Source organism: Prunus dulcis, chromosome 4 (genome assembly GCF_902201215.1).
Source record: "Prunus dulcis chromosome 4, ALMONDv2, whole genome shotgun sequence".
NCBI classification, from domain to species: domain Eukaryota; kingdom Viridiplantae; phylum Streptophyta; class Magnoliopsida; order Rosales; family Rosaceae; genus Prunus; species Prunus dulcis.
This window is the reverse complement of record NC_047653.1, coordinates 4715605-4736821: the sequence shown is the minus strand read 5'-3', so window position 1 is coordinate 4736821 and position 21217 is coordinate 4715605. Positions and strand designations below refer to the sequence as shown.

Below are 21217 nucleotides of genomic sequence, written 5' to 3'. Positions count from 1 at the left end.
ATGTCATAAACTAATATATCAAAGTTTCATCCATTTTCTCATGCACCCAAAATAACACAACGAGATTTGCCGTGTCTTAGTTCTTGGAGATTTGTGATTTCTTTGTGTTCCCGTATTACATATTTGTGCATGTGCAACATAAGATGTAGGTTAGGTCAATTAATTAAGATAATATGTCTGTCTCTTTACACCCAAATTTATTTTCCCTTCTTATATTAGAGTAGTTAGAAAATCAATTTGTTAAAGATACGATCTTTTTTGAATTATATACAACATGTCGGTATGACCATCCATATAAACAGATCATGCGTGTGGTACTGATTGTGACAATGGTGCATGATGATGTCAGATATGCACATACATCAAGATGTTGCAACATGCACATGCATGCATGCATGATGATCATGTTAAAGAAACAGTTACATGGGTTGGGGGGGGCCCTGCCCCCTTCTCTCCCCCTGGTTCCTCTTTTACCTTTTCAGCGTTTGAAATTCGAGGCGTTTTAAAGCTGAGTGCGAAAGGCACTGTGTTTATTTCGAGTCTCGTGCTATAAATTTTGCGTATTTATTATAGAAAAATTTGACGAACTCTATTTAAATCCATTAGCAGGTAAACATTAATTAATGGTGCTATTTATGATATGATCTCTCTATCTTTTGGTGCAGAGTAAAATAAAGCAACTGTTCCCGCATGGAGACACCCACCCTTACTTTCCACTTTTGCCAATTACTAAAATCTCATGCTTGTTTTGTTTTTTTTAAAAATTAAAATATTGAACCTTTTTAATTTTATTTTCAGGTGGGTAGATTCAGACTTTCAACATAAGCGTGCCCTTTGAATCCTTTTTATGGCACTGTTGGTTTCTCCCAACAACAAAAAAGATCAGTGCAAAATGCAGAAATATTAAAGTGCAGAGATCTCTAGCTTTTCCAAAACCCTAGCTATAGCTCTAGGGTTTTCATTTTTCTAATGGTACACACACCTAGCTAGGGTTACTGGGTTTTGCTTGTTTGACTGTGGAAGAAATTATAGAGATCTTAATCTAATCTAATCTGCAGGCTCTTTAAGATTTAGTAGGGTTGGCATAGACTATAATGGCCTGATATATTTTCAGAGTGTTTTAATTACTGGTTATTAGGGTGTGGTTTGAAACTTTGACTGGTGGGGTGGGGGAGCTTGGACTTGGAGTTTTCTTGTTTTTGTGAAATGGGTTTTTAGAGGATTAGGGTTTTTAGGGGAGTGTGTGAGTTTGCTGTTTTGGTGGAAGATATATGCAGTGCAGAAGGGGTTATGATGATGGAGTGGGTTTTTGTGTTTTGTTAATTCCTTTTTTTGTTGGAAGAAGAATGGGATATTGTGGATGGTTGAGGTTTTGCAGGGTGGGTTGGGAAATATCTGATGTAGAATTCATGACTGTTTGTTTGTTTGTCCACAAATTTTCTAGGGCTTAGTGTTGGACCAACAAGTCTGAATTTTGCTATGCATTTTGAATGTGCCAGCAAAGACTGCATGTAAGCTAATTCTTTGGGTGATTAACTGGAGATTATGAACATCAATCCTTAGACTTCATTAACTTTTACAAATGTCTCTTCTTTCAAGTGCTGATCCTTATTACTATCCGTCTAAAATATTTTTTTAAGTCTTATGAGTGAGTTGGGTTCAAAAGAAATTTTCTAGAGTCATATTTTTACTTTTATTTATTATGAAAAGTTATATTTACTCAAAAAAAAAAAAACATGTGCTCTCACATGATTATATTTAACAGAAAATTAGACGGTGTGACTAATTTATCAGATAATAAAGAGTTGATGGACTATTTGAGAGAATAATTTAGTTGAGACACGAAAATCTAAATAGTGTATATTAGATCAATAGTTTAAAAGAGCCACATTATCTTGCTTTTTTTAAGATATAAATAAAAAAGAAAATTAAAAAATATTGATCAGGCTCGCAATCCTTGGACTTTCTCCAAAAAAGAATTAAAGCAAGGGTCTTGTCTGCCAACCCCTTAAACCTTAAAGATTGAGGCTTTAGAATTTCAACCCAAATTGCTTGTTAGTTGGGTTGCTCGACTTTTGTGGGACTGGATGGGCTCACTTTTGTGTTGACTGTGCACTTCTCAAACCAAAGACAAAAGTAAGGCCTAGTTACCCAGATGGGCTAGCAGTTGCATGAGCCCAATATCTCTCTCTCTCTCTCTTTGCTCTTCCACCCCCATTGATGAGGGAGAGTGGGAAAAGAGTAGAAGGTGATGGAGCAGACGGGGAAGGAAGCGACAAGGGAAGCATCAGAACAGGTATCAAATGAATTCAAAACACTGGTCGATGCTCAGGATTTGGATTCACTCAAACAATTGCAGCACCTCATGTACTCTCTCTCTCTCTCTCTCTCTCTCTCTCTCTCTCTCTCTCTCCGCTGACTGGGCAATTTTTAATTCTTGTTTGCTGTTATTTATTTATTTTAAATTTAATGGGTTGTTGAATGAAGAAATTTTGTTATGTTTGATTCTAGTTTCCGTTCTGTTTTGTTGCTCAATTGGGTTTCTGTGAAATGCTGTTGAAGAGTTATAAGAGAAAGGAAGAAATTTGATTAATATCTGTGGTTTGCAGTGTTCGAAAAATCTGCCTAGGCGGCCTCGGCGGGTCGGGTCCTTTTTTAAAGAAAAGCCTAGGTGCCCGCCTAGGCCTCGATTACTCCTCTAGGCCCCTGCCTACTGCCTAGCGATTTTTCAAACATTGGTGGTTTGGAATTGTTCTATTTATTGTTTAATGGGGAGAAAAAAAAAAAATCACTCAGCCATCAATTGAAGTGTACGTTGTTTTGATGCAAGGCATGTGTTTTCTTTCAATACATTGTTTTAGTTTGGTGTAATGTTAGATGATGTAAAAGCTGAACACTCAAAGGTTGAATTTTGCATCTGTTTTGCTCTTGAGGATCTCTGTGAAAAATTATAACAGATTACAATGCAGTGAAGTGTATGGAAATTTTGGAGGGGATACGGTTGACATAAGAAGTCATGAAATTTTGGTTTTTCTACCTACCTGTTTGTGTTAAATCTATATGTGACCATAAATGCCTCAATTCTGAGGTTGACCTATGGTGCAAAGGTAGTAAAAGCTAATGTTTATTGCATAATTCTGCACATAATTCTTCATTAAGATTTTACACGTCTTGATTGAGGAGTGCAGTTGAACTAGGGCAGATACATCAGCTTACATTTACCTGTAACTTCTTAGATATCGAAAAGAAAAATGTAAAAGTAAATGAAAATAAGCAGAGTTCTTGAAACTTATACTGAACGGATATTGAAGTGGTGGTCGTTGTTGTCATTGGTTACTTACTTGCCTGGCATTTGATTTCTGTATTTATTTTCTGCTATACATTTTGCCCTTTCTCAAGTGCAGATTGGGGAGATTGCAAGATGGCAATGCAGTCCTGTCACATTTTAATGAGTTTTCAGAGAACTGCTTTGCTGAGGTTGCTGGAGATTTCTCTAGACACACACGCCTATTAAGGTCTATGAAATCTGATCTTGAATACATATTTCAGAAGTTGAGGTATGATAATTGCTCTTTTAGTTCTGTTTTAATTATTTGAAGTGCTGACTGAATTTTTTTGTCATTGCTATCTGACTACACTGTTGTTGCTTTGGGGTCGTTGGATAGTAATTGATCTGAAGATTTTTTTTTATGCACTTGTATCAATTTATAGTGGTAGTTACAAAGTTCACGCTAATAAAAAGAATTGTTTACATTGTAGTAATCTATATGTAGTACATGTTCAAGGGGATGTATTTGTCACTCCTGCTTTCTGCAGTTCACTTGAGAAATTTAAGATCATTTCTTTTCAAGAAAAATCCAGGCTGAGCCCTGTAGTCCAAAATGGGTCGGTGTTGGTCCTAGCGAGTTCGTCTGTGGTTTGATTGACATTATTGGTGTGGTCAAATGTTCAGATTCGTGTTCACTGTCTAGGATAAGCTAAATATTTCGTACTTCTGTTCTTTGATTCAGATATCATGGATAAGCTTTGAATATCTATGCAGGTAGCCAATTATTGTTTGTCATATTTGCCATTCAGGTGCATATACGAGAATCATTCCACTAGAAAGAAACCGCACTAGATAGATGATAGTAATCAATGTGTGACAACTGGTTTTAGCTAAACCAACTTGATAACTTGAAAGCTTACACCTCCATTTCTATAAATTTAGCTATGAGAGACTGACTTTCAAGTTGGGATGCCTTAACTTCCAGTTGATGCGTGTCGTAACTATAGTGATGATCAGGAAGTGCACGTTTTATGCTAATGTCATATGTAGTTGAGTTCTTGTTATATTCTGCGATACATTTTGACAATATTGATAACAGGAGCATGAAGTCGAGAATTTTGGCTACCTATCCAGATGCATTTTCCGATGACTCGAAACAAGAAGTACTCGACCAGAGACCGGACCTTGAAATGCCGCGGTAGCACTGAGACTACGTCACACTTTGCTAATGGAAGTGTTCCGAGATTAAGCGTGTCAGCAGCCGATGTGTTAGATCTCCAGAAATTATCTTTCCATTTGTTCTAGCTTACAGAGCTGCTTTTGTTTTCTTTTTTTTCCCGGCAAGTATATGGATATATGCATATAGTCACAAACGTCTAATTTCGACCTTCTAACTTGTAAGTATTATTTAATTTGAAATTTCAGGAAACATGATGTGTCCTTACTAACATTCTACTACTAGTTTTGCACTGTATTATGCATGTCTTACTTTTTTATATATATAAATTTATTACAAAAGTTGAAAGAAAAATAAAAAACAGCTTCTTTGTCCCTGCTGGTTTATGGTTTGCTTGGCTCCGTCTGAGTCTCTGTTCCTGAGCTATATATGCTGAGCCGCCACCCCCGCCCGCCATGTCGCGTTCTTATGGAACTGCCTCAGAAGCGCGTGAGAAAAACATCCCCTCTGCCCTCTGCCCTCTGCCCTCTCTATGTGCGTGAAACCGAAACATGCATTTGTAACTCTCAACTCTCTCTCTCTCTCTTTCACACACGTCACGGTGTCATGCAGAAAGAGATAAAACACAGAGAGCGCATGCAGATCGCAGAATCATCCCAGCCGTCCAATCCAACCTGCGTGGCTCTGTTTACCCGCACCGTCCGATGCTCCTCAACTACTCCACCATTCTACAAAACACACTCAAGAACCAAGCTCACACTTTTAACTTTCATCATTATTAACAATTGATTGGGATTTGAGAGACAGAGACAGAGACAAAGAGAGCATCAGGAAGTGGAGGAAATGGCGGGAACACATGGGAGGAGCGAGAGCGAGAAAGAGAAGACGAAGATGAGGGAGAGGCAGAGGAGGGCCATCACCACCAAAATCTTCCACGGCCTCCGCAAGCACGGCGGCTACGGTCTCTCCCCCCGCGCCGACATCAACGAGGTCCTCCGCCATCTCGCCTCCGAGGCCGGCTGGCTCGTCGAACCTGACGGCACCACCTACCGCCGCCGCTCCCTCAATGTACGCACGCCACCTCCCTCTTTCCTTTCCTTTTCTTTCCTGCATTTTCTCACCAACCAAACACACATTTTGTTTTATTCTATTCACTTGGTTGTTGTTTGTGGAGGGAAGGTTTCGAATTGCTGTTCGGTCTGCGGCGGGGTCCCCAAAGCCAGCGCCAAGTCGGCAGCAGCAGCAGCAACGCCGAGCAGTAGCATGGTGATGGGCGGCTGTGAGAGTTCGATCACAGCCTCTCCAACTTCAAGCAGTCTGCCTGCCTTCAACAATAACAACGCCAGCGACACCACAGCCACCAACAACAACAGTGTGAGCGTTTACTCGGCTATGTGCGTGTACGAAGGTGGGCTCCACAACCACCAGCTGCATGAAGCCAGGGCTTCCAACAACACCTCCCCCTCCCACTGCCCTTAGAACAAAACTCTCTTCTTTATTCCCGTTTTGCCCCTCCCACCGCCACCCTCACCGTTCAACCGCAGCAGGCTCTTTTATATAATAATAATAATATATTATAATAGTTAATCAGAATTAGAATATATAATGGAAAACTTAAGCGAGGGGGGTTGTGAGGTGTGTGTTTATGTAGTTGTATGCTGCGGTGAAAAACCCCATTTTGTGCAATCAGATTTTGTTCCACCCTGCGAATACGAAAATAAAATAATTTGTTGTGTGTAAAACAATCAAAAACCTGAAGCCACAGGAAACTGGAAGCAAGCAACAACAATCAATCACCTTTTACAAGACTTAGAAACTACTGTATGTTTGTTACAGTTGTTTACCGTCGCAGTTACATCATCTTCACCCACCCGACCACAATAAGTAAAGCTACTCCCAAGTTTGAATGCCCACTACTACCTGCTATATTACTAGCAACTCGAATGGCAATGCGAAATCATCCAAACCTCATCTCTCCCTTATCTTTCTCGGTAAACTCTACAAATGTGGGAAAATCAACTTGCATTTGATGCCCCGTGATTCAAGTGAACCCGGGAATTTCTCCTGGCATTGGAGCAAGCTCGTTGTTGCCGAACCTCTCCTCGTCATAGAACGACGCGCGAACCACCCTACCTCCAAAGTATCGACCATCAAGGTCGACCAATGCTTTAGTCGTTTCTTCAGACCTCTCAAACTGCACAAAGATTCTCACTGCCTCATCCACCGGGAAATTTGGCTCCGTTATCTCAAATATAAGCACCCGGGTCACTGTCCCATACTTTGCACACTCTGATGCTACCTCATCTTCCAACTCATCATCCACCTCGCCAGGGCCCACCTTCAACAATAAAGCACATCAGCTTGAATTTGTGTTACAAAACCAAAGCTAGGTTAGATATGAACACGAAATCAATATAATAGTATCGGTCATAGAATTAACTTGAAGAAAACCGACTCTTTCTTCATGTTAAATAGTCACTAGTTAAGCTTGTGTTCACTAATCCACTGCCTTTCCTATTGTGTCATTTTCATATCATAAAACATAGGTAAAGTTCCTTCAATACGTTCATTAGCTTCCCAAAGATCAAAACATATAAGAACTAAACCGATTTCAGTAGTGGAGATTAAATTCTAGGCCCGCTTAAGGGAAATGAGTGACATGAAAGACCTAAGTGATAGTTGAGATTAAAGTTAAGGTGAGACTAGGCCTTACATTGTGAAAAGATTAACAATACAGATAAGAAAATTGGGCTTAGGTACTAAAGCCCGAGCACCACAATGAGTAGAAACTTTAAGACAATCTTCAAGCCATGCCAGATGATAAAAGACCTAACAGGACTTATGGCTTCTTTTAAAGGGAAAAGATTAACAGGGTTATAGCATTACTTCTAACTACCAAGCTATGTTATGCCGTTTCACCCCTTGAACAATGATACATAGAATACACGGGCAAGATATACAGGAAAGAAATGCAACCCTCTGTACAGTTTATAGACTTAAACCCGGTACTCTACTAAGTTAACTCTATAATGCACTCAAATCAGTCTATCGAAGGCCTGAAGAGCTTCAAGGTAACAGCAAATATTTTTCTATGTAAAACTAGGTAGCTAATATGTTTTAAGCATAAAATTCTATGTGAAAATTATGAAAAAAATTATGGATTATGTATTAGATACAAGTACATTTTCATAAAGACCCTTTGAACAAAATCAGGCTTCATTAGCCTTAAAGTATTTTCTTAGAAGTCTCTCTAAGAAATTCTCATAAATTGTTCTGTTCTTCGTTTTCTAGGAACATGCTTATTTATTATTCAGTGAAGAACAATATGGACCATCTTTCATGCTTCCAATGAAGCCTCATTCATTAATCTTACAAACAAATCACAACTATCCATGTCTTACAGAAGCAAAACCCTTACAATCAACCATGTCATTTTGATTGCCCTTACAAACATTTGGTCTAAGACTCTAAATGGATGCCCTAATCAATGCACCATTCCACATTGTCTTCCACCCAGTTAACTGTTTCTAAATGTGATGCCTCAAGTCCATGAAACTTATCAAATGGATATGATTCTAACGTGACATCCTATCCTATGAGGCCATCATTTGTGGCTATGTTTAAGCAGTAAATTTATCTCCCAAGGGCCAAAAGCTAATTCGATTGGATAGTTTCTCAATCCAGCAATTAGCTATACATATTTTCCAAGTCATGGTTTATGCTTAATAAAGCATGCCACAAAATAGACATGGAAGAAACAGTTCTGTAAGCAAAATCAGAGGGCATTTGGAGATAACAAAAGAGAAAAAAGGGGAGGGCAGCTGAAGAAAACAATAAACAATGTGTTAGCCAACTCTCCTGGAAACTATTAATATTTAGTCCTACAGCAGAAACCAGGAAGCTCAACTAGGAAAAACAATCAACAAGATGTTAGCCGACTGTAGCACTCTAAATGAACCTCCTAAACAATACATTCACAACACAGGTAGAAGGCGGCAAGCACTACATAACACATAGCATGAAAATTACGTCTAAGTTTAGTGATAAAGAAAAGACATTTACAACAAGAAACTGCATAGAATTAATTGAAATTGTCTCAAAATCATGATCTATCAAAGTCAAGGTATAAAAGAAATGTTTATGTCACACAATAACCAGACATCTTGTGTTCCAAAAACAAAACTTTTTTATTCATATCAAAGAAAAAAAGAGCCATTCAGACCAAAAAAAAAGAGAAAGAAAAAAATAGCCATTTCTTATGCCATCCATTTTACAACTTGCTCAAATAAAGAAGGTGAATTTGTGAACATAACACTGATCCCATTGAAATACGAACAACCCTTTCAACTAAGTTTTTATTTTATAGTCCTTGGATTTAATAATTGCTCATCCTGTTCCAGGCTAGTGGATAGTCAAATAAGAAACAAGAAGAATTGACATTTTCAACCTAAAATAACACTAACGCAACCGAAGGTTATAAAAAGCATAGAATAAGACATGCTCAGAGTATCACAAATAATTGAACCATTTCAATCTCCTCTAAGTAGCACTTCTTAAAAAGGGATGTTATGAAGTAGGCGTCGTACTACTTCATGTACTTTATATATAACAAGATCCACCTTGAATTTCAAATGATTATAAATCACATTCTGTATCATCATCACTCTAATGAACAAATGGAATGGCTGAACTTTCAAATGTATACACCACACCGTTGTACATTTACATGCAGCAAGCATCAATAAGCATGAGAAAGTCAAGTACACACATACCATGTTTCTAAGCAGCAAAACCCTGGTGGGTGGCCCATTAAGGCTGACACTCTTCGCCTTCTTCTCCGGCTTTGTTTCACTGGCATTCACAATCACCCCGGCTCTCCTATCCGTTTTCTTGGCCATCAAGGGAGTAGTAATCCCCTGCTCCTGCTTCCCAAGCCCTTGCCCCTGCTTCCACCCCATCTTCGCCATCATTCTCTGTGCTGCGGTCATTTGGCCGCCAGCCCCTAACCCCAACCCGCCACTCTCCGACTTCCCAATGGTAAAACCATCTCCATTATTAGGAGGAGACGGCGACCTTGGAATTGCCGGCATTGCTGGAACTGCCCCGCCGCTCATAGCCGCACGCCTCCTCCAAGCTTCTTCACCCGAAATATTCAACCTTGAATCTCCAAAATCCCTCTCCCTTTCCCTTTCTCTCTCCTCCCTCTCTCTCCTCTCCTTCTCCTCCTCCTCTTGCCGCCTCCTATCGAGTTCTCGCCTCATCTCAGCCTCCATTGCCTTCTTCTTCCTCTCCCTCTTGTACTCCTCGTAGTCATTGGGCCTCGCCGGATCATACTCCTCTAGCACCGTCGACGTGACCCCCACCAGGGCAGGTTGCACCATGTCATTTTGTATCGCCGACGTTGCAATTACCGGTGATGCTGTAATTTTGGGCTGGGCTAAATTCGAAGGCTTGGGCTTGTTTTGGGACTTGAGAATCGTCTGCGGCGGAGCGAAAACGGATGCGGGTTTTCGGAGAGTCTGCGGCGCCATTTTGGTGCTGCTCGACCACACCGTGGTGTTGCTGGGTTTCTCTTCCTCCGCCGAAGACGGTGGAGGGAGGTCTCCGTACAACCCACCCAGCATTTTGACGAGTACCCACTTCCTTTTTTGCAGTTACAGAGCTCTGAAAACCCTAGAGAGAATTGAAAGCTTAAGAATTTACGTGAATTTGGGGATCTGATAGGGAATTGGTATATAATGTGAAAGGGGTTTTGGTGTTAACCAGTGGGATTAGGGTTTTAGGGTTTGGATTGTTAGCTTGATTAGAGATTGATTCGAATTGTGGAGCGAACAACTGAAAGAAGCGCGTGCCAACAATGAATGGCGGGTGCAGGTTGTGCAGCTATTGACTCTGCTTCCCGTCTTCAGCATAGAACCAGTGAAGTTATTGGTGACAAAAATGGTTTTTTTGTTTGTCCTTTTGGGTATTTACTGGGGCCGAAGGCCCAAAAGAACAAAGTATTACATTCTGAGGGCCCAAAATCAACATCAGACGACTTACCATAAACATTATAAATTTTGGTGTGTCGTTAAAATCGACAATACGGGTGTTATGAATTCACTCACATATTAGGTTAGGTTATCTACATGAAATGTGAATTAATAACACCACATGATAGTACAACACACACTAAGTAATACCATGGCATTGTTTAAATATCCTCATTAATGATTCAATTTTCCCTCTCTCAATTCTTAAAAAGTAAAGAATAACAAATTCCTTGTGTTGCTTAAAAACCCAACTATATCAAACATAAAACACTTTGGTCGTGTAGATACAAACACTCTCATTTTAGAGAAACCAACTATCCCCACAAAGTGACCAATTTAAGAGTTAAGCTTGAAATATCAATAGTTGTAAAGAAACTTTTTTTTTTTTTGGGTGGCAAATTTAAAGAAACAAAAAGTTAAACAATATGAGTGATACCTTCAATCATGAAGCTCCACACACACAAACTGCCAAAAACTTCAATAATTAGCATTAGAAAAGAATTCTAAATTTGTGTTCTACACATTAAATCGATCATCTATATATATAAAGCAAAAAGCAGAAAATAGTAAAATATTCAAAATACCAGAAAATGTCATTGGTTAATACAAACATCAATAATTGAAATTATTAATTAAATAAGAATAATATGGTAAATTCACACTTTTTCATATTAAAAAATAAAAATAAAAGAAAAATTAGATAATGAATCATATTTTCATAGAACATAACTACCCATCATCTTTTTTAATTCTAAAATAAAATTAATTTTTTTAATAAAAAAGCCTCTCATAGGCGCTTAAGTGCGTGCAGAGAGATGCTAGTTACTATTACATTGACAACATAAATTCGACTTTTACCTATTATTTTTGCCAATCAAGATATCTATTTTTTTTTCTTTTTTATAAGGAGCGATAATATTTTATTGATAAGAATAACAAAACAAGTACAAAGCCACTATGATGTCCAATATAGATAAATTTTCTCCAATGATCAAACACAACAAGAAGTTGAGAAGTTGAATTAATCGGGAGAGAATCTGTAAGTTATTGAGTGTAATCATCTTGCTCAAATCATTAATAAAAACAAAGAAAAAATAAACCAAAACCAAAAATAAATCAATAAATAATACCAAAGCAAGTGGACAACAAGCCTCCAAGCCTCCAACTTTAAAGGAGACAACAAAAACATAGCAAAAGAATGACATATTTTCCATGCCCAAATCTTAACCCAACAAAACAAACATTATAATATACAAATCCTTCCAGGCTATCACAAACTTCGAATAGCTATCCAAACAAATTGGTAGACTTTTTTGAAACCCAAAAAACAAAAACAAAAACAAAAACCATAGTATATATATAAAAACACGAAGAAAAAAAAAAAATATTCGAAGCCATATAATAATTCAGCCCTTCTATAATTCCATTTCATCTCCAATATACACTCTCTCACACCCCCGCCCGCGATTGCAGGCCTTTGGGTTCTTCTTCTATCTCTCTGTGGCCCTCGATATAGATCCAATCGAATCCGCGTCTTCCAATTTTTAGGGTTTCGTAGCGAATTCTTGGATCATTTGGGTGTCTCCGGCGGTTCGGCGATTGGTAAATCCTCGGTTGGGGATTTTGACGGGGCGTTAGGGTTTGTTTCTCGGGGTTTCGCAGATCCAACTTCAGTTCGGCTAGCGGAGGCCGTTTTCGCTCCTCAATTCACCATGTTTTGGCGTATGGCGGGATTGTCCACTGCGTCTCCGGTGAGTTATACGACGGCGTTTCTTTTGTTTTCTCGTGTTTTTGCCATTGGGTGTGTGGCATAGTATGGGATTCTTTTTAACATATTTGGATTGAATATTGGGGAGGTTTTATTGATTTATCTTAATTCTCTTTTTGGATTGAATCTCGATGAGATAATGTGGGATCAGAATTACAAAGTTGGAATGTTGGATCTCAGGAAGTTTTGTTTTGTTGTATCACTTGTGTGCCGACTCCAGGGGGATTGGCCATTGAATTTCACAGAAAGTTTTCTAGGTGTCATTTCTTCAAGAATGTATTGGATCCGAAATTTGGATAAGTGGTTTAGTGGTAACCGATTATTTTAATAGTACAAACTCTCTAATATGTCATTATGCAGCAGTTTCCATTAAGTGTGGACTAGGACAATATATAATCTGCAATTTAGTAAATTTTACTTGGGGGGTGGGGGAATTGAGGATTGCGTGAGGTTTAGAGGCCTTTTTAAAAACCTCCACGGTGCCCACTTTAGAGACTTTAACCATTTATGGATGGTGGTTTTGGAAGTGAGGTTTTTAAAATTAGGACATGATTATAGACAGGCTTTAGGGGTCCTTGAAGCATATGTTGTATTTAGTATTTTTTGGATGCTCTGGTTCTAACATGTTTCACTTTTAACAGTTGCTAATGGGATTTATTTTGAAAGTGTGAGTTGCAAAAGTACGACTTGAATAAATGTAGCTTAAGACCTGGAGATGATCTCCAGCTGTCATCTAAGCTTGTTGTTAGTTTACTATTGACTTATTTCAGGTGGTTGATACAAACAGCTTTCACTAATATGGAAGGCTAGTCTTTTGCTGTTTGTTTTTAGCCAAATTTTTTTTTTTTTTTGGGGGTACTAATTTTATTTATGTTTCAGGTGGAGACAATTTTGGACAAGGACAATTTCACGTTGGAAGAGCTTCTTGATGAAGATGAAATTATTCAAGAATGCAAATCTCTCAATGGCCGTCTAATCAATTTGTAATGCTCCTTCCATTTCCACGCTGCCTCTATCTTTTACCTTTAGTTCCTTTTGTCGACTATTTGCTTATTCATTGTGCTTCATTGAGTGAGGTACTATTTTTATGCTTAGCGTCTTTTGGGGAGGGCTGCTTGTCATATAATTGTCCGAAATGATGTTATGTATTCTTATGTGTGGATGTGGCAACAGGTCAATGGGTTTAAAGATGAAAGCAGAAATTGAATATTTCCTTCTCAGAGTTGTTTTACAAATGATTTCTAATGATTTTGGGTTTATATATCTGGTACTGCTGATGACAGACATGATGCCAATACTTTGGCTTTCAATCTGTGATTTTGGCGTGAATTACTTAATTTCCATGCCTCAGTGGTTTGAAATGTTAACGTTGAAAGTTCACTTCTGTTTTCTTTTTCGATGTAGATGGAATGTATTTATTCTTTAAAATTTTGTTTCCATCCAATTGGGTATATGAGTGATTTAGTTTGGTCATAAGCCCTTTCCCAGGCCTGGAAAGATAAATTTGTCTTCAGAATATTTATTTTATAATTTTTTTTTTCCAGTTATTAGTTGCTTGTGTTCTTTATGTGCTTGAGCATATGCAAAACTCCTTTTTTTTTTTTGTTACAATCTGAGAGACTCCTGTTCATTTTTCAAGATCAGTTTTTTCATTTGATTATTTGCGCTGGCTGCCCTGTGTTACAGTCTGCGAGAAAGAGCCCAGGTTGAGCAGCTCATCCGATACATTGTTGAAGAAGCTCCTGAGGATGCTGAAAAGAGGCGAACTTTCAAGTAGGTTGCCTTGAGTATACATGCAAACACTTGCATTGATGCTTTTCTCTATCTGTGTGATTGATCTTGTTAATTTGTTGTGTACACAGATTTCCTTTTATTGCATGTGAGATTTTTACTTGTGAAGTTGATATCATACTCAAAACATTGGTAGAGGATGAGGAGGTTAGACACTCTTAACTATTCAATTTCACTGCCTCTGGTTGATAGTTTGAAAAATATACAGAATTCAACAATTGATTCACTTGGTTATGTCCTTCTTGGCAGTTGATGAACTTGTTGTTCTCCTTTTTGGAACCAAATAATTCCCACAGCACACTCTTGGCTGGGTACTTCAGCAAGGTATTGTTTTATTGAACTTCTAAACGTTATCTTCAGAGTTTGGCATGAAAGTAATTTTGCCAATGTAAGATTATATATGTGTACTCGAGGTTTCCCCTCATTTCCCCCCTTTTTCTTTTATTTTTTTCTTTAAAATTAAAAAATTGGGTGAAAAAATGTCAGTATTATATTGCCTGGGTTTTTACATTTCCTAATTTGTCCATCCTAGGTTGTTGTTTGCCTGCTGTTGCGCAAGGCGGTTCCTTTCCTGACCTATATTCAGGTAAGTCCATTATTTCTTTTTTGTTTCTGTTTGAAAATCCTTTTTGCTAAACTTTAATTATTATTATTTTTTTGGTGGCATGGCCCAGTGGGTGTCTTAAATGCACATTCTGTTGGATTGAAAGGGGAAAATAGAATGAAATTTTCAAATTATATGTGCCTATGTAAGAAGAATTGCAAATTCAAAAAGTGCTGTCTGGTGCTTGTAAATTCTGTTATTGGGTGTGCATGTCTTTATAACTGTGACATGCATGATTGATGAGCATGTTCTCCTCAAATGGGTTGAATCTAGTGTGTCCCTGTTTTAAGGTGCGGGGAAGTGGTAGATGCTTATGGGTTTGGGATGTTCAAATTAACTCTGTGTGCCTGCTTTGACTTTATGGCATATATTCTACTTTGTTATCATTTAGTTTTTAATATTTAATTTGCACTAATGCTTTGTTTATGAAGCGCAATATTTCATTACTAGTAGATGTTTGGTAGCATATGTTTTCTTGAATGCTAAAATATGAGTATATTTTCATCGAATGCATTTACTTATGATGACATATACTCTGATATTTTCATTTTAATTCTAGATACTTACTGTTGCATTAAAGATTCTGTTTGAAGGAGATCTCTCTTTTAGCTTTCCATGAGTTAAGTTATGTGCTTTCTACAGTATTTTTTGGCTGATGTACTCTTCTTAACTGCACATCCAGGGTCATCAAGAAATTGTCAAGAAGCTAGTTGACCTGATTGGAATTACATCCATCATGGAGGTTGGTTATAGATCACCTTTGTTCCTTTTCATATTGAGCTTCTGCAATTCACTCTTTTAAGCTCTTACAACAGTAATTAGTTTCGTGAGTTTTTGTTTGTTTATCTTTTTTAATAAGAAGCATCTATGGCATTTGATTATTACTCCTAACTTTAAGAGAAATATTTGTTGGCTCCTAAAAATTGGTGTGATTTTTATTGACTTTTCTCAGTTAGGCGAGGTGTATCTTGAAACTCAATTTATATGTTGTACAGGTTTTGATACGTCTGGTTGGTGCTGATGAACACATGTATACCAACTATACGGAGGCAATGCACTGGATACAAGATACGGATGTGCTAGAGATGATTGTGGACAAGTTCAGCTCGTCGGTATGTGACTCATTTTACATATTCGTGAGATTGAATATCCATGCAACCCTATGGGATTACTTTTATTATATTTAATTATTGTTATTTTTCCTAAACATGTTTGAAATGAGAGTTTGTGTGAAGTTTTTGGAGAAAAGGGTTGTAACCATGAACTTGCTATTGCCTTGTTAATGGAAGATGCTGCTGCAGCTTTATTGCTCTAAAGAAAAAGAAAAGGCTGTGCAATTTTAAATTGCCTGTTTTGAAAAGGAAAAAAAATGGCTTATGTGTTCATTTTTTATATATGTTTTTCTATACTAGATGGTCTATTTGCTGTGCTTTAAGAACGTTAAGCATTACTGGGAAAATTCTTATCAGCATCATTTCTATAGGATTCTCCTGAAGTGCATGCTAATGCAGCAGAGACACTTTGTGCTATAACACGGTTTGCTCCACCTGGACTTTCTTCTAAGATCTCCAGCCCAAGGTAGCATTTGTTTTATCCTCATATTGACTTGAATTATACATGCATTTCTGCTGTAGCTTCTGTGTTAAAGTTCATTTGTATATTTTATGCAGTTTTATAGGAAGATTGTTTCGGCATGCTTTGGAGGAATCACGGCCAAAGTCCGCTCTTGTTAACTCATTGTCGGTATGCATCTCTTTGTTAGACCCTAGGAGGCTAACTTTGGGAACATATCATATGTATGGACGTCAAATGACTCATGGATCCACAGTTACTGCTAATCCTGAGACTGTTGTGGGCATGCTGGAGAGCCTAGGTAAATTTATTTGTTATAGTACTTGTGTTTGTTTAATGCCTACATGTTGAAATGCCCGAATAGAGTGTTACTATTTATTTCCCCTCTTTTCTGGCGATGAGGAATTTGAAGAGTTTTTCTTTTGCATGAAGAAGTAATTAATCTTCTATCACTAGAAACTAAATACTGATCTGGCTTCTATCTTTAGGTGATTTGCTGAAGCTGTTGGATGTTTCATCGGTGGACAATACACTGTTAACTACATATGGAAAGTTACAACCGCCTCTCGGAAAACATCGGTTGAAGGTGAATTCTTGTTCTCGAATGTTCCTTGCCCTAATTCAAGAACTGCATTCTTAATGCTTTATTTAATTTCTCTATCTATCCACAAGGTTTTCTTTATAATTGGTCTGCATGTTCTTACAACCATCACTGTGTGCTTAAGAGCGTTTTTGTAGTTTTATTCTTACGCTTGAACTTGGTACTTCTCAGGTTGTAGAGTTCATTTCAGTATTACTTACGGTTGGTAGTGAAGCTGCTGAGAAGGAATTGATTCGTCTTGGAGCTGTACAAAGAATTTTAGACTTATTTTTTAAGTAAGTTCAGAATTTTTCATGTTTGGTAAAATATGATTTAATACAAGGCATTATTCACTGATTCTATTACAATTCCAGGTACCCATATAACAACTTTCTACATCACCACATAGAGAACATAATAGTATCATGTTTGGAAAGCAAGAATGCTCCTCTTGTCGAACATCTTCTTCGTGACTGTAATCTTGTTGGCAAAATACTTGAAGCAGAAAAGAATTTCACATTAGCAGCTGATTCAGACAAGGTGGTGTTCCATGAATTTTAAATTAATATTACCTTACATCCAGATGATTTATGTACCTTCTTTTTTTCCACCTTAGTTTATTGAAATGATATTTAAAATTATTTTGTTTTGTTTTTCAATCAGCCAACTGTCCCTGCTGAGGGTAGACCCCAACCCAGAATAGGGAGTATTGGACATTTAACACGTATATCCAACAAACTCATTCAGCTTGGGAATAGCAATAGTGAGATTCAGGCGCACCTGCAGGTTTGTATTTCTATTTCTTTATATTTATATTTGTTGCTCTTTAAAGTTTATGGAAAAAAAGTGAAGCATTCTGTGATGAATTGTAGCCCAGTCTTAGATGGTTGTTTTAGAGGTTCACAGACTCCTTCCACTTCCTTTCTTCCTCTGGTGATTTTCTGTTTTCTCTGTACATGGGTTGCGCCTCCATGGCTCATTGCTATGATATTTTACTTGATCATCAAAAAATTGATATTTTTTTTGGAATTTTGTTTAGTGTTTATCGCTGTTTTGATGTTGAAAAGTGATTACATTTATGCTGCAACCCCTTGTTAGGTGCTATTTCAATTAATTTATCCATCTCGGTTGTTGGTTGTCACTTTTGCATGGAGTTATGTAGTTAATCTTTACAGAATAGCAGAAACTTAATGCTACCAAAAAGTATGGTGCAGCCTACTGCTTTCACTGGCAACATCATTCTTAGAGTTGTAATTATCTTGGCAGGAAAACAGTGAGTGGACGGATTGGCAGACAAATGTCCTATCAAAGCGTAACGCATTGGAGAATGTCTTTCAGTGGGCCTGTGGGTATGTTTGTTTCTCCTCACAAAAGTAGTTGGTTTCGTTTTCACATTTATTATTGATTTGCAAATGCATGTTCTGAGTAAAGCTCAATAACATATAGTTTTTAGTGGATACCACACACATGAAAACATGTGGTTTGTTTTCTAGTAAAACCTTTGTTTGTTCTTAGCTCACTGAGACAATATTGGTTTATCAATGTGATTTCCTTTGTCCTTTCTTACTCTCTTCTGTCCTACCGATCTTATGGTTTTGGCTTTTTAACCGTGTTGTAATCAATTATAACAGGCGTCCAACAGCATTACATGATCGAAATAGGGATAGTGATGATGATGATTACCAAGATAGGGATTATGATGTTGCAGCCCTTGCTAATAACTTAAGCCAGGCTTTTCGATATGGCATTTACAGCAACGATGAGTTAGATGAGGTACCCCTTGAGATCTTTTGTTTTGCTTTGTGCCTATTTTTATGATTATTCATCTGATCAGCAATTGTTCTCTTCATGTTTTTCAGGGCCATGGCTCACTTGAACGAGATGATGAGGTATCAAATATACTGTCAATTTGTACTCAATTCCATGAGTTTTTTTTTTCCTTGTTGATATTGTAGGCATGAGTCCTCTGCTTGAGTGGAACATTAGTTATTGCAATATCTTCTGAACACATATGGACTGAGTTGCTAAAAGCGCTTTGTAGAGGCCTTTTGGCCTTCGCAAAATTTTTCGATTTGGAAGTATGACGTGTTGGCATTTGATGAGCATTACTTTCTTTGCAATCATCTGAACGGAATTTTAATTTAGGAGGAAACACTCCCAAGGAGGGCCTAGTTTCTTTTGCTTTCAGTAGGAAAAAAGAAAAGAAAAGTGGTGCCACTTGAGTTGGTTGTGAGTTTTTGTGAAATGTTGATCTGGATGTCCTTGTATAATTTTATTTTTATAGGAAAACAAGTACCATAACTAGGTTCCTTTTGCATCATCATCATCATCTCTTTCTCTCGTTCTCTCTATTCATTCTAATTACAATCAAGTGGTGGGATTTTCAGTATTAAGAAGCTGCAGTATAGTTAATGCTTTTGTTGGTAAATTGAAACATTCCTTACAATATAATTTTGGCACAGGATGTTTACTTTGATGATGAATCTGCTGAAGTTGTCATATCCTCACTGCGTTTGGGAGATGACCAGGAAAGGTAGGTGATTCTACATATTGGATATGTGTCAAAACAATATTGTAGTATGATGTTTTTTGTGGGAAGCTGAGTTTCATTGACATAGGTCAGTCAATGCATGTTGGCTCCTACGAAATATTGAGATTTTATGGTTGCCTTCACCTTCATCTGTATGTCCAGCCAAAGAATAACGATCACATGCAAAGAAAATTTATTTACTGGCCAGGTCTATATGCTACATGCAATATGAACTAAAGGTTAAATTACAATTACAGTGGGAACTAATTTAAAAATTCTCTGTACGGTCCATATTTTTCCCTTGGTTTTTTGCTTATAATGCCAAATTTGAAGAAAATAATTGGCTTCCCATGTTGTTCCCTTAGCTTATTGCACCGGTTGTGTGACAGAGAGCTTACCCTTCTGAGTGATTTTTTGGGCTTTTACTGGTGGTGTTATTGTGCTTATAAAGGTTTTTTGCACGTCTAATATCTGTTGCTTTCAACTGCTTGACATGGTTACTGTTCTAATTGCAGCGGTTCTCTGTTTACAAATTCCAACTGGTTCGCATTTGAGGACGACAGGGTTGCCACAGATCGTTCAACTGGGTCTCTTGCTTCTCCATCACCTAATACGGCGGAGTCTAATGCAATCAATGGTGGTGGCGATGATGATGTCATTGTTGGTGAAGATGATGACTTAGTTGACACAGCAACATCTTCTCCAGAACCAGGAACAAATGCTGAAGATTCGGAAGTTAGCATGCCCAACAATTCACCAGAACTAGGATCCACTGAAACTGACAAACCACCAGAGTGGGTTGAATGGAGGGAGACTTCGGACTCTGGGGAACCATCTGATGCCCTACCAAATGGTGAGCTTCAAACGGAATCTCCAGATGCAGCTAAATGTTCTCCATCGTCCTCTGAACCTTTGATAAGCAATGATGAAATTGTTACTGGACCTAAAGCTGAATCATCAGTTGAGGAAACTTCAAAACCTTCTGAGCCGTCAGAGTCGGGTAATGTGAATGCAAGTTCTGGTTCGACCACTTCTGACGCTGCAGCAGTGGATGCAGGAACGAAAAGCACTCAGGAAGGGACTGCAGGTGATAAAGATGACAAGGAAGGGAACTAATGTAAATTCTTAATGATCAGTTAACTGGGCTAACTCATTACTCGACGACATTGATCAGGTGGGAAGTTGAATCTAGACACTGGTTGGTTGGGCTAGGCAACTGCATTTAAAGGGCCTTGCGCGCATCATCGAATTCAGAAGTCAGTGTTTTGGAATAGGGCTGATATTTTTTCCCCACCTGTAAGAAATTGATATGTCCTCTCTCTCTACCCCCCTCTCCCCTCTCTCTATCCATTTAAACATTGAGGAAAAGGGAAGGGCAGGTTCTCGTGTTTGCGGACCTCGTAGCAAGTAATTTTATGTTTCATCAATTGTCTAAAGCTAGGTGTTACAGAATTTGGATTTATTTTTTCACATGCTGCATGTATCTTTAGCAAGGACCTGTCAATATATATAGTTGCCCTCTCCCACTCCCTCTTCCTCTCCCATTCTCTGAATATGAAAATTTGATTTTGGAAATGAGTTTCATTGAGTTTGATGCTTTTTCTTGGCGTTTCCAACTTTACAATTGAGACACCCTTCATATTCAGTTTAAAACACAGCATTATTTTTCAGATGATTGGTTTTTTTATTTATAAATATTTCAGGTCATAATCAGAAGAGCATGAATTTACTTAAAGTTGAAAACCCCTTGCTTATACCAAGGATGTTCTAATTTCAGTCATGGGCCAGATTTGGCTTCCAATGATCCTATTTGCTTACAGTGAACAATTAAATTTGAATTTAATGGTCTATGTGGCAATTCGACACTTAATAAAATTTAAACTTCCTTGAATACC

General features: G+C 37.9%; 3 protein-coding genes across 6 annotated transcripts; 2 read left to right on the top strand and 1 right to left on the bottom strand.

The window, feature by feature from the left end:
• Positions 1 to 2147: 2147 nt before the first annotated feature.
• Positions 2148 to 6027, top strand: LOC117624351 (kxDL motif-containing protein 1). Of its 3 annotated transcripts, XM_034355543.1 has the most exons (4): positions 2148 to 2367; positions 3405 to 3557; positions 4368 to 5513; positions 5625 to 6027. In XM_034355543.1, the coding sequence occupies exons 1-3, from the start codon at positions 2252 to 2254 to the stop codon at positions 4468 to 4470; spliced, it is 372 nt and encodes a 123-aa protein (XP_034211434.1). In that variant the 5' UTR covers positions 2148 to 2251; the 3' UTR covers positions 4471 to 5513; positions 5625 to 6027. The 3 variants fall into 3 exon arrangements, with proteins under 3 accessions (XP_034211434.1, XP_034211431.1, XP_034211432.1); XM_034355540.1 differs by lacking the exons at positions 2148 to 2367; positions 3405 to 3557 and having other exon boundaries at positions 4477 to 4979; positions 5058 to 6027; XM_034355541.1 differs by lacking the exons at positions 2148 to 2367; positions 3405 to 3557 and having other exon boundaries at positions 4477 to 5513.
• Positions 6028 to 6030: 3 nt separating this feature from the next.
• LOC117624350 (DNA-damage-repair/toleration protein DRT111, chloroplastic) lies at positions 6031 to 10370 on the bottom strand. 2 transcript variants are annotated; one of them, XR_004585307.1, is made up of 3 exons: positions 9218 to 10370; positions 6243 to 6783; positions 6031 to 6148 (listed from the first exon to the last, which is right to left on the bottom strand). XR_004585307.1 is itself a non-coding variant. In XM_034355539.1 (2 exons), the coding sequence occupies exons 1-2, from the start codon at positions 10067 to 10069 to the stop codon at positions 6487 to 6489; spliced, it is 1149 nt and encodes a 382-aa protein (XP_034211430.1). In that variant the 5' UTR covers positions 10070 to 10370; the 3' UTR covers positions 6159 to 6486. The 2 variants fall into 2 exon arrangements, 1 of the variants encoding a protein (XP_034211430.1); XM_034355539.1 differs by lacking the exon at positions 6031 to 6148 and having other exon boundaries at positions 6159 to 6783.
• A 1454-nt stretch (positions 10371 to 11824) lies between these two features.
• On the top strand, positions 11825 to 20923 carry LOC117624294 (serine/threonine-protein phosphatase 6 regulatory subunit 3). Its single transcript, XM_034355450.1, has 19 exons — positions 11825 to 12228; positions 13125 to 13228; positions 13932 to 14018; positions 14108 to 14183; positions 14286 to 14360; positions 14569 to 14622; positions 15323 to 15382; positions 15636 to 15752; positions 16124 to 16218; positions 16311 to 16513; positions 16701 to 16798; positions 16985 to 17088; positions 17167 to 17332; positions 17456 to 17578; positions 18059 to 18141; positions 18424 to 18565; positions 18652 to 18681; positions 19255 to 19325; positions 19838 to 20923. The coding sequence occupies exons 1-19, from the start codon at positions 12190 to 12192 to the stop codon at positions 20436 to 20438; spliced, it is 2328 nt and encodes a 775-aa protein (XP_034211341.1). The 5' UTR covers positions 11825 to 12189; the 3' UTR covers positions 20439 to 20923.
• Positions 20924 to 21217: the final 294 nt, after the last annotated feature.

Coding starts and splice junctions, on each gene's coding strand:
- LOC117624350 (XM_034355539.1), bottom strand. CDS start 10,069: ATGCTGGGTGGGTTGTACGGAGACCTCCCTCCACCGTCTTCGGCGGAG. Junction 6,784..9,217: donor TTTTGCTGCTTAGAAACATG/GTATGTGTGTAC, acceptor TTATTGTTGAAG/GTGGGCCCTGGCGAGGTGGA.
- LOC117624351 (XM_034355540.1), top strand. CDS start 5,289: ATGGCGGGAACACATGGGAGGAGCGAGAGCGAGAAAGAGAAGACGAAG.
- LOC117624294 (XM_034355450.1), top strand. CDS start 12,190: ATGTTTTGGCGTATGGCGGGATTGTCCACTGCGTCTCCG. Junction 13,229..13,931: donor AATGGCCGTCTAATCAATTT/GTAATGCTCCTT, acceptor CCTGTGTTACAG/TCTGCGAGAAAGAGCCCAGG. Junction 18,682..19,254: donor CACTTGAACGAGATGATGAG/GTATCAAATATA, acceptor ATTTTGGCACAG/GATGTTTACTTTGATGATGA.